We start from the raw sequence: 14,840 nt of genomic DNA, 5'->3' as shown, positions 1-14,840 counted from the left end.
GATTTCTGAGTCCCACCTGCCTCAAACCACAGCTTCTGCACTAGATGATGGTGGCTGTGCCAAACAGCCCTGTAATCACCACCTCAAAAAGGATGGCAATTTGCACACATTGCCATGGTCAATATATTGCTATTACATAAGTCTTACCTGGTCTTACCGCCAAGCCTTGTGATACAATTATGGTGTTCAAAGTTGGTTTGCATAATTTTATGCATGCATAAATTATAAAATCATAAAAAAATTCTTGCAGGGGATATGACTGTTTGATTATGTAATACAAAATTTCCTCACCAAAATATTTTTACGATTTTATGATTTATGCTTAAACTTGTTGTTACTTGGTTAACTGATCCCATCCCTCCATACTCATTGCACATACATCCTGGAAGTGATTTTGGACAAATCACGCCAAACACGGCCTTACATGTTGTGTCCTTTGCTTGCAGAGTGCAGAGCTTACCACTTGTGGACTATTAGGGGGGTTCACGTTGCAAAAAAAGCAATGCTGATTCCGTCTGCTCATGCACCTGTGAGTAAGGTTTATGCCTTGCAGATTGCTTCCAAAGGGGAGCTGCCCAGCCAAACCTTTTTGCTTTCTCAGGATTTTCAAAAGCTGCATCTGCTGGTTTTGGTGGCTGATTTGCGAAATCAGCCTTACGTGAACCCCCCCCCTATTAGGGGGTTTCAAAGTAGATAACCCAGTTTTTCAGGGAGACTGCAAGTTGACGTTCAACATTTGAGTTGAACGCCGGCTTGCCTTGCCTTGCAAGTGGCATGCGTGGGTCTGCTTTGAATCCCGCTTACACCACAGATCAGGTTTGTTGCGGAGCTCAAGATTAGCGGGGCATAAAGGTACGGAGCAGACTTCATTGCTGACAACTCAGCCCGGTATACCCTTGAAGAAAGGCGGACTTGGTCATCTTTTACCAGGACCATCCTTTATTTCTACACCGGATGGAGAGTGCCCAATGAATGATGGGTTTTTTGATGTCCAAATGACGGTTTTGAGCATGGACACTTCCGAAAGTGTCGGAGTGATGTTCAGCACACCTATGTAGCATCCGCTGGATGGTCCCTGGGCATCCTGTGGACGCTTTTCAGTTCAAAGCGTCCCCGGGATGCAGCCCGATGCCGGAAGCTTCTCGGATTAAGCCAATACAGTTCGTCACAATCTGCTTGTAGAAATGACACCCTCTTATTGGGGCCATCATGGGGGCAATTGGCGGTTGTAGTGCCGAGTTCGTGGTTGTTTGGATTTGTTGAGGAGGGGCACTTCCGGGTGGCTGAGCTTGTCGATGATGGCAAGGAAGTCGAGCAGAACAACCTCGTCTTTACCAGCCCGATGACTCAGCCAGCAAGCTCAGTCCCAGAGTCAGCCCCACACGAATCGAGCCATCTACTCGAACGAGAACAGGAGAACGACGATGATGAAATCAGCAACCTGGAAGCCCAGAGGCCGGCAGCCGTCCGATTCTTCACGCCCAGCCAGCCACACTCGACCATCACCAGCTTCATCCTCAACTACTCGCACTCCCCCGTCGGACTGCTGTCGTCAGTGGCCCTCAACGAGAACGACCTCTCCGTCGACCCCGTCGGACTAGACATCGACCTCCAATCCTCCGCCTCAACTCCCGCCCTTTCCTCCTCATCCTCTCAGCCGGCGCGGTTCAGGAAGGCTAGATTCTTGGTCACGCTCGATATCTTCAAGGCTATCGTCCTGTCCCTGCGTAATTAACACATTATATCTTCTGCTAGAGCGTTGTGCGTTTCAAACTGACATTTCATTCATCCACTCACACCAAAACAGAAACCATCTACACGGCCAATCAGTTCATAGGCCCCTTCTCCACTTCCAATCAACCGTTTACTCCCTACTGGCACAAACATGTAGTCTTCCCATTAAGCCATCCCTCGCAGTACAAAATTCACCTGTTGACTGTTGAGTAATCTCACATCCTTTTCTTCCCAAAGACTTTGAGAGAGCAATGATAATAATGTTCTTTCGGACCCCACAGTTAACTTGTTCGCCGGCATTACATTTCGTGTTGGGTTGTTCGGCCGTACTTGCGATTCATACAAGGAAATGTTTGGGCTGGAGATCCCATGAAATCTTCTTCAGGTCCTTAAAGCTTGGCTTCAGTTTATTGGTCCGTCTACGTTTATTGATGTAAAATATCAAGGATTGCAAAGTCGCATTATTTCGCATCGTATGTACTATTGCTCATCTATGTGTGTCTTTTACCTCTTTATATGAGGTCCAATTATTTTCTTCTAGGTGTTGAATCAGCTGTTGATGTCTCAAACAATCTTCCAAACCCGTGGCAAAGGTGCGTCACATGCCTCATAAATACCCGATTTGAACTCGACATGAGTACCCAAGCCCATTGCCAGAAACACGCGCTTTCGCTGTCTGTATTTTTCAGTGATTTTGACAACCTTGCCGATATGGTCACTGGGATGGAACTTGATATTCATCACGACGATCCTGATTGGCCTCTTTCTAATCGAACGAGCCATTCTAAATTACTTGTACACGAAGACGACTGGGTGTATACTGGAGACGACTGGTCTGGCGGGCGAGGAGACGGCGGAGGATGTGCAGGAAACGGCGTGGATGAGACGGTGTGCGGACCGGATCAGGATGGCTATCGACGCCTTCCTGCTCATCGGCACGGCGCTTTTACCCTTGCTGATCGGATACATGTTGCCCGGTGATCGGGAAGATCCGGACCCTGACTGGTGGATCGAGTCTTCACAAACTCGCTCGTATTGGTTTTGGTTCTTCTTCGCGCCTAGTATGTCCTTGCCCCTCTCTTGGAAACTTTTCTTTTGATGCGGTTAATTGATCCTTCATATCATTTCGTTTGCCTTGTTTCTTCTTCAAGCTCCTGAAATGTCGACCTACCCGAGGTTCGGAATGGTGTCTAACTTTGCTCCGATTGGGTGAGTCTCGGGACCCTTCATTCCCTCGATCATTGCTTTAATAGCCCTCAATAAGGTAACTAATCAAAAATTTTCTCTGCGGTTAGGTGGCTTCCTTTTGTGTTACTCGGAGCTTTTTACGGTCGGCATTTGATTCGTGAACCACGAGAAAAAATCCAGACCTTTCACCGACACATAGTTCGTATTTAAAACCTACTTGCATCTTCAGAAGAAGAAAACACTCCCGCGGTATGCCAGGACACTTGACTTAGAGAGAATGATTCCATGCATAGAAACTAGCGATCCTGTCGATTTTAATTTTCAGCCTGACCCGAATCTTAGACGTAGGAAACCTAGCGGTTCCATTTGTGTCTGACGACGGCCCAGCGCGAGCGGTGAGGGGACATGTATTTCGATGGCTCAGCAGCTCGTGGGAGATGGCCTTCTATACGACCACCTACCCTCCCGATCTGGGACACATCTCTCTCTCCAGCACATCCATCTTTCTTCTCCTCGCCGTGCTCGACTTGTTGCCCCATGCCCTACTCAACTTCAACCCTTTGTTACTCTTCGGCAGGGCACCGATCTTCTTCTACTCCATCCAAGTTGAGTCTCCCCAATCCCATCTCATCTCTGCTTTTCTATTTATTCATTTTTACTGAAGAGGCCTCTTCCCCCATACCTGTAGTTACTGTCGTTCCATTACTTGTTGCCTTCCGTCTTGGTCATCCTGGACTGGCCAAGAAACTTGAACCTCTTCTGGATCTCTGTTGTTTCTCTCAGCAGCTTGCCCGTGCTCTGGTTGGCGTGTGAAGCCTGGGTGATCTTTAAAGATTGCAAATCCCCCCAATCTGTTGAGCCTCTTCTTCCTCACGTTTTTTCTTTTCTTTTTCTTTCTCCTTTTTTTTCTAGTCCGAGAAAAAGAACTGCTTTCCTTGACTAACCCATTCTTTCTCCCCCATAAATTCTTGAAACAGCTTTGGAGATTTTTTTGATGTATACATAGAGTGTAACATTGTAAACTATGCAATCATCTGCAAAATAAATGACAATAACAAATCAACTGGTATGGGGAGGGAAAGCCAGTACCCAACAGATCAACTCCGGATTGTGTACTACTATGAAAGTATTGCGTAGGCTCAAGTGGTAAGCTCGAGGCTGACAATATGGCACCATCAAACACTCTACATAGCAAGATTTGTTCAAAATTATTTTTTTGCCGCATAGGTCCCTCCCCTCCACCTTGGGACTTGTGTATGTAGTTAAGCTCAGGAGAAAATGTGGTTTTAAGTTTTAAAATTTCTCATGTTTGATACCCCCTGATGTATATGTTTTTTGGCTGTTCTTCCAGACACACACAACAACTAAAATCAGTTTGGACCAAAGATACTTGGGCTCTTAATGTGGATTGATTATTTGATGCCAGGATCAAAACAACAGATTCGTGGCTCTGGTTTTCAAAAAACGATGCTATTTGAGAGGATGAAATACAATACTTGCTTGAGGATTGCTAGTGTTCATACAAAATACAAGGCCAATGTGTAGCTATACAATTACAAGATTGGCTTAAACGAGGTTGTACAGATCAAAATCAACTGTGGGCTTCCCGTGAGTACACGAGGATAACGGTGAGAGATGTCATGTGCGATTGGTGGTGATAACCTTCGGGGTTTCGCAAACGTTGATGGGGCGGCGATATAAACGCGCTAGGTGTCTTCATTGTATTCTTCATTGAATGAGCGGCCAATCAGCATTCGACGCTACCAAAGAAAATCACGCGAATAATCGGTCAGATGACTTCATGAAGAAAGAAAGCGGAGGTAAAGACGGTGCTTATTACAATTTCCTGTGTTCCCGCACCGACTCGGTACAGTTGCGCGTCCCGAAAAATTCGACCAGTGGGGTAATCGTTGATGTAGCCATTTCCACCTAGCATCTGCATTGCATCTAATAACGAGACAAAAGAAAGAAGGGGTTATTTGCGCGCGCAAAGAAACATGATATCAGAGGGCTTGTGTAAACTGGATGGCTGTTACAGCAGACATACTTACCCGTGGCAACTTCCAAAGCGCGATCTGAGGAATACAAGATAGCTCCTGCACAATCTCGTCGGCTGACTTTGCCGAGATCACAGGCTCTACCAACTGCGTAAACATACGATCTTGAAGCATTTAATTTGGTGTACATGTCTATTGAAAGCTACCGAGTCAGCATTTAGTGGGGTCAGGGTGATCGAGCAAGCATGCGTACCAGCAATTTTTCCTTGTAGTAATTGAAAGGTCCCAACAGGCTTTCCAAACTGCTTTCTTTCATGAACGTAAGGAACAGCGATCTATTTAGGGAATCAAATCGAAACAAGGTCAGCTGACGATTTTGTGTACTGCCTCGGTATTATATATAATTTTTCGATGAAGTACTCAACATCAAATGCTGCCTGCATCAAACCCAACGGCCCACCGCTAAGCACGAGTCGTTCCAAGTCGAGTCCACTCATCAAAACCTGAACACCTTTGTCAACTTCTCCAAGAACATTTTCTTCAGGGACCTCACAGTTCTCGAAGACTAGCTCGCATGTATTAGATCCTCTCATCCCTAGTTTATCCAGCTTCTGGTGAGTAGAGAAACCAGGAAAACTGGACTCAATCAAGAATGCAGTTATCCCACGATGAGCCTTTTCAGGCGAAGTTTTAGCATAAACTACAAGGGTAGATGCATCAGGGCCATTGGTGATCCTGGTAACAGGGTTTTTGAATTGTCAGCACCGATCTCCAGGTTAGAAGGTTGTTTTTTGCGGAAGAAAATCGCACCAAAACTTGGTTCCGTTGAGCACATATCTTCCCTCTTTCTTGACTGCCGTCAATCTCATAGAAACAACGTCCGAGCCTGAGCCAGCCTCACTCATGGCTAAGGACCCAACCTTCTTACCACTGATCAGATCAGGAAGGTATTTGTTCTTTTGAGCCTGGGTACCATGACGGTTGATTTGATTGATGCAAAGATTCGAGCTGAGTGAAAATAGCTGAAATGAGTGAGGCAGGTAATGTACTTGGTTGCGAAGTAAGATTCTCACTGAGCTCCATAGGACAAGCCTATCGATCCTGAGCCACGCGATATCTCTTCCATCACTAGAGTATGTTCAAGGTAAGATCGGTCCAAGCCTCCATACTTCTCGGGCACAGTAATTCCTAGCTTTTTTCGAACGGTAAAGGGACATACTAATTCAGTACGATGAGGCATGAGTCAGAAGCACAACCGTATAGCAATGGGCTTAACTATCCCCATTTCGCCAAATTTGGTCCAGAGGTGCTGTGAGGTCCGGTAAGGATGGGCGTCCGTGAGTAGAATTTTTGGTCAGCGTGAAAATCGTGGCTCTTGTCTTGTAGATTGTGAAAGATGAAATGTGGGAGGAAAGACATACACTTGGGAACTCATTTTCTTGGTCGACCTTCTGTGCAATTGGTGTTATTTCCCGGCGTGTGAAGCTACGAACAGCATCCTGAAGCTACTATACCACAACCCAAAAATAACCAATCAGATTTCTCATCATGTCGGACAACACCCAAGGAAAGCAAAATTGATTAGTATATAAACGTACTTCGAGTTGCTGCTCATTTAACCCAGCCAAATCGATGGACTCGTTGTAAGATTGAGTCGCAAAGCTCCGGCCGGTGCGTGGCGTGAGGTGAAAAGCTAGCAAACGAGCCGCCTTGGTTTGTGTCCGAATCGCTGGTATCTGGGAGAGAATCCTGGAGGTCGTCATGATGGTAAAAAGATGATTCTGGTGATGTATTTACCACAGTACACCACAGCATCGCCCGGCAACCGCACCCCCGTCCCTCTATCCGAGCTGCCGGGCTTGTCCACACAATCCGTCCGCGCAAATCCGCCCATAAGAAGATCGGATTCAAGCCGGACAAAGTCAAAATTTCTTTGGTTTTTCTTCGATCTTCAAATGTTTTATGATAACATAGTTACATACAGTGACGAGCTGTGCAGTATAGCCTTAGGGCAGTCACTCCCTACCTGGCTGAAAGATGTTCAACGACTAATGAAGCAGAAGACTGCCCTTTGAGTCTGCAGGGGGCTAGAGAGTCGAGCTGCAGCCTCTAGTACTAGATTTCCCTGCAAAACTCTGCATAACAGGCTGCAGATCTAGCTCTGTAGGGGCTACAGAACCAAAGGAAAGTGAACCAAAGGAACATCTTCCGGTGGGCTTCAAAATTGAAATCATAAGAGGATCTCCACCGTGGTCTGTACTTTGGTTCTCTATGCCAAATTTGGCAACATGATTGCATAAAAAACTCCCCACCACAGTTGCTATCTGGGTCCTCATTTTTGCAACATCTGACATATCTGTTGGATTTCTGATATTCTCTCTTACTTATCCCTCAAAAAGCTCTGTTATCTAAGAGTTGGTTTAGAAAAATTCTCTAGCATCATTAGTCCTTGATAACAATTGTGGTGTTCAAAATTGATTTTCAAACCACTTTCTACATAAAATCATAAGATCTACGTGTCCAAACTTTTAATGGGGTGAAAGTTGAGGGTTCTCTTCACTTCAAGCACCTCTCAAAATTTTGATAAATCTTATGATTTTATGTAAATTGATATTCAAAAATCAATTTTGAACACCCTAAATTAAACCCTTCATCTTTGAACAGATCCTTATCACTAGAGAAGACTGCCAAGCTTAACTTGGTGGTATTGTTGTCTGATACCTAGAAAAGCAGAGCTTGCACCTCATCCATCCCTTTTGCCAACAAGGGTCTCACAAAACCTTTTGAGGCTTACACTGGGGGTTGCTTGTCATAAATTCACCCATTTATGACATATGACGGTGTGCCCAATCAGGACCAAGTTTGAAGACTACTAATCACTTGATTGTCCTTGCATCAAAACAGCCATCAAGAAAACTCAAGCATCATTATATTTACACAATTACCAACCATTGCTGTTGCTACAACCTTTCTTGATTCTCAGAAGCATGATTTCCAAAATTAGAGATGTTCAACAATGCAATATGAGCGTAGGGACCACAAGAAGCACTAAAATACAAAACTTCATTTTAAGGCCTTTATGAACAATGTTTTAGAAATTTGTTAAGCTGTTTGCATTTGGGTGTTCCTTGGAAATCAGAATAACTTCTAAATTTTCTAAAATTTTGTTCACAAAGGCCTTGAAATGAGCTCTAAAGTTTTATTAAAATCCTATTGCGAACCCCCCTAATATGTGTGGCCTTGGTTAAAAATGGAAGCTTGTTTGGAGCATCCCACATGTCAGCTGTGAGCAGTTAGCTGAGTTTTTTTTTTAACACAGCAGCAGATCAAGTAATTTGAGTACATCAATAGACACAGTATTTGAGTTCTATGCATTGGAGTTGGGTTTGATCATATTCCTTTCAGGATATATACACAGCTCATATACTGCTGGTTTCCAAAATTGGTAATCAAACCATGTAAAATTCACTAGGCTTACCAATGTCTTGCAAAACTTTATGGTTTGTGGAGCAGCTCTCCTTGACTGGAAATTGTGCATTGGCCTGCATGGGGCTATGAATAGTGTTTGGCTGGAACATTGGCTGCCCTGTCTGATGTAGAATAATATATCACGCCATGAGCTGCTGGAATTAAAAGCTAGTATTGGGATACTCTAGCTTAACACAAGTCCCCCTGGTGGGAGGCTTGCACTTGCATATTATCCCGGGCAGAAAGTACCAAATGGCTGTAAGGTTTTTTAAATTTTTAATAGCTCCGCCCGCAGCACCTCAAAAGGTCAGAGCCCCAGCTTTCTGACCCTTTGACATCTCTTCTACAATTCTGTCTCCTCAGAATTTTTGTATCACCATATCAATATATTTTTAATAAATTTTTGAAAAGTGATTTCTCAAGAAATGGATCTGCATAAGGATTCACAAGGCTGTATTGCATGTATATCCTGTGCATCAACAACTCTGCAGGCTTTCTAGTTTGTATGTAAATTGACACAATGTATGTACATGAGCTAAGATCACCACTGTGCTTCCCTCTGGCCAAATGCAGATCCACACATGGATCTTCCAAACTTAAGACATGGTTTGAAATTTTGTTCTGCTGCCTTGTCCTAGATTCATGGACACTTTTGCCACTAGGGATTGCAGTCTTTAGATTGAGAGGCTGGAACAGGTGTCAAAATTTGTGCATTTATCAGGGCTACAAGACTGTCTATTCAGTTTTCTGTTGCTGCTTTTATCACACTTTATAGGGCTGTATTTTCATTTTTTGCACTGCATATCCCTTCTGCTCCTGCCAAAATTGAGGGATAGCAAGTAAGCCTCCCCTACGCAGAGCGCTCCGTGCCGGTCCCCCGGACCTCCGTTTGAGAGGCTTTGTTAAGATAGGGGATACTTGTTCAATCAATGAACACCAGAAAGTCTTCTGGCCTCAAGGTTCTGATAGCAAGCACTGCCAGCATAATTGGCTGGGTTGAGGTTATCCCAGTTAAACTGGGATGAACTCAACCAATTTAAACTTAGTTGATCTCAACTGATGAAATATAAATCCAAGGTACCCCCCTTGATTTTATATTTCATTGGATGAGATCAACCCATTTTAAATTGGCTGAGTGCATCCCAGTTAAACTGGGATGACATCATCCCAGCCAAACATGCTGGCAGTGAAGATTATCATAGTATGTATTCTCAAACTGTCTGCCCACATCCGTGTGGATTGATACACTAAGGGTTCTCAAAGTGAAGTGAAATCACAACAAGATATAATGTCATGGAAACATCAAACCTTCTTTGCATGGAGACTGCCCAATTATGTAATCTGCATGTTAGCCAGCCAAGAAGGTTTTTGTGGCAGTATGGCTCCATAAGAGATAAGTTTGCATGCTTTGAGTATTGAGGATTGTTGTTTTTTTTTTTTTTTTTTTTTTTTTTTGATAAATCCATGACTTTGGTTTGTGAGGATTCCATGTTGTTGGAGCATATCTGGCTTGGAAACGCCGTGTTATGTTTCAGCTGGGAGTATGTGTAATTTGATGTGAGTTTATGTAAATGTGTTTCTTGCCGAGGCGAGCTTGAGCTTGAGCTTGAGCTTGAGCTTGCGCTTGAGCCTGGGCTTACATAACCGCGATCTCGAATCCTGTATCTGCACTCTCGCTTCACAGCCAACCCTCCGCCGGCCGCCCGTCGCCAGTTCATGTCCACCCACCAGCACCCAGCACACCCACCACCCCCCCAGCCAAGCCCAGCATGCACCCCAGCCAGGCCAGCACCAGCACCAGCACCACCACCCCCAAGCACCTCCGCCCCAAGACCACCACCACCACCACCACCCCCAGCCCACCCCTCCAGCCCAGGCCGAGCGTGACGAACTTCGACCTCGGCTCGCTGATCGAGCAGAACAATCTCTCGGAGGACAGCTGTCTGCTCGTCGTCGACAACAAGGTCTACGACCTCACCCTCTGTCTCCAGGACCATCTCTCCTGCAATCTCCAGCACGCCCCCCTGGCGGACGACAACGAGCCCGCCGACAGTCCACGCACATCCCCCCGCTCCTCCGACCCGCCCTCCCCCCCGCCCTCCCCGCTCCTCCAACGCTCCATCCCACCCGCCGCCGCCGCATCGCCCAGCCAGCCCGAGCCCCAGCCGCCGAACCGGTTCGACGAGCTGCTCCAGACCGCCAAGCGCGACCCCGTCCAGGCCGGCCACCTCCTCCGCTCGATCTACGACGACCAGCCCTTCCGGGCCGACGGCAGCCCGCTCCACGACTGGCTCTCCGACTTCCGCATCGGCGACTTCAACCTCCCCTCGGCCTCTACCCCGACCACCTATCTCAACCACAGCTGGCTCGACCAGGGGCCCTCCCGATCACTAGCCCCCTCGGCAAGTCTCTTCTTCTCTCTCTCTCTCTTTTTGTCTCAAACAACGACCACCATCCTAAGCCCTTCTCTCCTTAATGATCCCCCCAAAAAAACAGATCTCATCATCCCGATCGACCAACACCGCTGGCCCCCCTATCCATCGGCCAACCCCGGCCGCACAGCCCTCCCACCTCGACCGGGCCAACGAGCTCGTCCGGCTCTCCAAGCAGCGCGTCATCGACGCCCAGCGCGGCGTAGGCGTCGCCAACCTCTCCCTCGCAGACGCCTTTGCACAGCTCGTCGAGGCCGAGAAAGTCAAGGACCATCTCGTCCTGCAGGCCTCCGAAGGCTACAGACCCATCTGGCCCGCCTGGCTCAACGAAAACAACCAATGAATCACCCCCCATCATCCCTAGTATATACATCTACCGCTTTCCCTCTTTTTTTTATTTTATTTTTTATTTTTTAGGCAGCTTATCCCAGTCGGTCTGGTCGACTGGTTGGGTAGCGAGACAGTTCCAAGCTCATGTACTGATAACCGTAATCACACACACACACACACATTATATATACACACACATTTGTGCTCATCTCACATAGGTACATACATCCTCTTCACCCGTCCTCATATCCACTGTCCCCACTCCTCCCACATCCCTCAGCTCCCTTCCCTCTGTCTCCCTCGCTTTCACGGCTCCTGCTTTGAGTCGGCTGTCGAACCAGCCCCGATATCTCTTCCCTCTTCTTCTCCGTCTTGGTCTTTTCTGCTCGGTTTGTTTATCTGTGCTTGCGTGGCTTTGTCTTTGACGTCCGACACACCCACACACAAAAGAGAACGGTGTTGTTTCTTATGATATAACTTCCAAGAAAACAAAAACAAAACAAAACAAAACAAAAAATCAACTCATGGCCCATACTCCCATGCCCCCCTTCACATATATCGAGTCTTCTTAGTTTGTGTGTGTATTTTTTGTTTTCTAGTTTTGTTTTTGTTTGGCTTGGGTTTGCTATGCTTTGTCTTTTTTGCTTAAGATCAGATATGCTTCAGGTTCAGTTGGTTTGCTTGTTTGTTTGATAAGTTTAATGAATTTGGAAGACTCGTGTTTAGGATTATCGAAGGCTGTAATTTCTCGGAGTGTATATAGATCGGGGGTAGGTATCAAATAGGGGGGTTCACGTAAGGCTGATTTCGCAAATCAGCAACCAAAACCAGCAGACGCAGCTTTTGAAAATCGTGAGAAAGCGAAAAGGTTTGGCTGGGCAGCTCCCCTTTGGAAGCAATCTGCAAGGCATAAACCTTACTCACAGGTGCATGAGCAGACAAAACCAGCATTGCTTTTTTTGCAACTTGAACCCCCCTAATGTGGGTCTAGTGCATACCTGGTTCTTGCCAAGTTAAAGCACCCCAGGCCCAACTTGTGTGTCAGTACATATCAGTTGCTATATCTTGAGTTAAACATTTATGTGGGGTTCTCAAAGTCAAGGCCCTGTTTGGCAGCAGTGACATCATGTGATAACCACTGCGTTTGTGTGGTCCCTCATAGAAGCCCAATACAATATCTCATATATGTTTGGGGGACTTGGGAAGTTGCCAAGGCCATCTCTCCTTATATTATAATCACTGCTATTTCCCAAATAGTACACCTAGGAGGTATATTACTATATATTTGGAGTCATGTAAGTACCTTAACCCTTACACAACACACTCCCACCACTTGAAATAAGGCATTCACATTGGTTGGGCTAAATTGCCAGGCTGAGGTGAGTTGACCCAACCAAACCTGATTGGGGTCCTGCATTGGCTCAGCAAACCACTAGAAGTTGGAGTTCAGGTTAGACATTGCTAACCTGAAATCAAACCTCTGGTAAGCAAGGTTTGACTTGAAACAAGTCCCCAACTTTGTCAACACCCCGCAATACCATGTCTCATACAAAACATACGCGTGCAAGTAACTTCACCCCCGTCAAGGTCCCAAGGATGAACAACTGGCCCATAGCTGTATTTATATTTTTGAAGACGTCCAGGAACTCACAGACCATTACATCATTCTGGGAACAAGCGCAAGCCAAATTTAAACAAATATCATGCAAGACGGAGATAAAAGCTTTATCAAATCCGTGTGTTTGTCAATGATCACCTCCTGGACATGTCCCTCAAAATGACCTCATGCCATACTTTTTCTAGGTCGGATGCAATCCAAAAATCAATCACAAAGTTTGCAGCCCATTACAACAAGGTTAAAGACCATGCTCCCTCTGGAGACACCCCTGCTGATTATTTCAAGATAGATAGTAAGTCCTACTATAATTAAAAACAAAAAGTCTTTCAGCATGTCACAGCTTGGACAATTCTCTACACACACACTGTAGAAATAAAAGTGCAACATCCCAGCAAAAGTGGCTGCTCCACTCTCTTTTAAGATTATAGCCGGGTCTTTAATGCAAATTGATTTCTCAACTTCTGCAACCTACACCAATCTTCAGCCCTCTACTGTGAGTCTTATCTGGGGTGTCTAGTCTACATAAGTCTCCAAATACGCACTCTGCAAGTCCATATAGGAAGGCAAAAATAAAGCTATTCAAGTTCAAACTTCAGGTCTAAACTCTCTTTTGTTCTGTAACACTTAGTAAGATACCAGTGAAGTGTGTGTATTACAATAGTCCATAATATAGGCTACCTTTTCTGTACCTCACTCTAGTGCATTTTGCACTATAACCGTAAGCTGAGGAACTTCCAAACATTCCAGGATGCACCACCCTGGGATTCATTTGTCTGAGCCTGATTTCAACCAGGAATGAACTTAAGTATGAATATGATTGTCAACTGTCACATGCACAAATGTTGTTTTGGGTGGGTGCAGGGGCTTTTGCTGATTTGTTTGGGTTTGTGGCTGGTGGCACTGGAGGATGCTACCCCAACCATCACACCAGGGTGGCAGCCCCTTTGGTATTCTGGCTGATGCTTTGACTGGAAGCCGCCACTGTGGTGCACACACTGACACCTCCTCTGCTCAGGTGGACTGCGGTGTATCATGGTGACACCACCATGACTCCTGGCTAAGCTGGTGTCCTGTATTGTGTAGCTGGTGCATGTACAACTGGTGGGCGCAGCCTCAGGGGCTTTTTCCAATTTGCCCAGATGTGAAGCTTGTAGGCCTTAGTTGTAGTTGCAGGAAAAATATGACCATCATGCAAGGACAACCAGACCTGGGGTCTTGAGATCAAAATATTTATATCAGGAATTGGACCCAAGATCTAAATATTTGGTTTTTGTTTCCAGGAAAACCCCCCAAAAAAATACAAATCATATTGGGACCATCTTGGAAAAAAACCCAAATTGGATAAATATCTGGCAATTTACATCAGTAGCATCTTGAAGCAAATTTTCCCCTGAATATGTGCTACATAAGGCCACTTGGTAGGGGCTCTCAGGGGTCCTGTTTTATATGACTTTGTTGTTCCAGAAGTGGTCCAGCTCTTTGGCTTCCGCTCTTTGGAACCATCTGAGAAACATTTTGACCAGTTTTAACTTCAGAATGATGATTAAAATGAGTAGAAAAAAATACAATCCTTTGTCAAAATAATTTCTGTGTGGCCAGATCATAGTTCAAAAACCCACTTTAATAAACACATATTTTTTCTTAAAAAAAGTTGTTGGCCCAGCAACCATCATCAATAAATTTCAAGCCGTACAGATACCACAGTAGCTACTCTGAGAGCTTTATATTGATGGCACCAAATGCTGTTGGTTTTATTTTTCTACTACTACTACTAGGTTGTCTATTCTTATTAAGCTCTCTGGTAAATGCCATGGATGACACAGAAAAAAATGTGATGTTAGCCTCAACTGAGTCTCCTCAAATAAAACCAATAGTAAGGGAAGACTATCACAATGGTGTATCCAAAGGGCATTTTTTCTTGTGATCTGCAAGCTTTTCAGCTCTGCATCTGATTTTTGAGCAAAATTCTCATATTTTCAACACTAATTTGATGAAGAGTGATTGAGGAAAATCATGAGCAGTCCAGATATCTGGACATTGGATCATCAGGTGAGCCTCAGCGTGTAGCTGAGA

The 14,840-nt window shown here is 45.3% G+C and overlaps 3 protein-coding genes across 3 annotated transcripts; 2 read left to right on the top strand and 1 right to left on the bottom strand.

Moving 5' to 3' along the window:
• Positions 1 to 1,342: 1,342 nt before the first annotated feature.
• On the top strand, positions 1,343 to 3,584 carry PtA15_4A216 (uncharacterized protein; the record flags this gene model as incomplete). The annotated part of the gene is made up of 8 exons (XM_053168078.1): positions 1,343 to 1,727; positions 1,808 to 1,938; positions 2,016 to 2,147; positions 2,276 to 2,327; positions 2,424 to 2,795; positions 2,886 to 2,943; positions 3,030 to 3,120; positions 3,216 to 3,584. 8 exons carry the CDS (start codon positions 1,343 to 1,345, stop codon positions 3,582 to 3,584), a joined length of 1,590 nt encoding a protein of 529 aa, XP_053019323.1.
• A 1,044-nt stretch (positions 3,585 to 4,628) lies between these two features.
• Positions 4,629 to 6,682, bottom strand: PtA15_4A215 (uncharacterized protein; the record flags this gene model as incomplete). Its single annotated transcript, XM_053168077.1, has 10 exons — positions 4,629 to 4,682; positions 4,763 to 4,869; positions 4,974 to 5,111; positions 5,173 to 5,254; positions 5,345 to 5,654; positions 5,730 to 5,927; positions 5,993 to 6,111; positions 6,196 to 6,228; positions 6,341 to 6,424; positions 6,518 to 6,682. The coding sequence occupies 10 exons, from the start codon at positions 6,680 to 6,682 to the stop codon at positions 4,629 to 4,631; spliced, it is 1,290 nt and encodes a 429-aa protein (XP_053019322.1).
• Positions 6,683 to 9,875: 3,193 nt separating this feature from the next.
• PtA15_4A214 (uncharacterized protein) lies at positions 9,876 to 11,162 on the top strand (the record flags this gene model as incomplete). The annotated part of the gene is made up of 3 exons (XM_053168076.1): positions 9,876 to 9,928; positions 10,264 to 10,439; positions 10,849 to 11,162. 3 exons carry the CDS (start codon positions 9,876 to 9,878, stop codon positions 11,160 to 11,162), a joined length of 543 nt encoding a protein of 180 aa, XP_053019321.1.
• Between the last annotated feature and the right edge of the window lie 3,678 nt (positions 11,163 to 14,840).

The sequence above is a fragment of the Puccinia triticina genome, chromosome 4A, assembly GCF_026914185.1.
Source record: "Puccinia triticina chromosome 4A, complete sequence".
Taxonomy (NCBI): domain Eukaryota; kingdom Fungi; phylum Basidiomycota; class Pucciniomycetes; order Pucciniales; family Pucciniaceae; genus Puccinia; species Puccinia triticina.
This window is presented reverse-complemented; position numbering and strand designations above follow the sequence as displayed.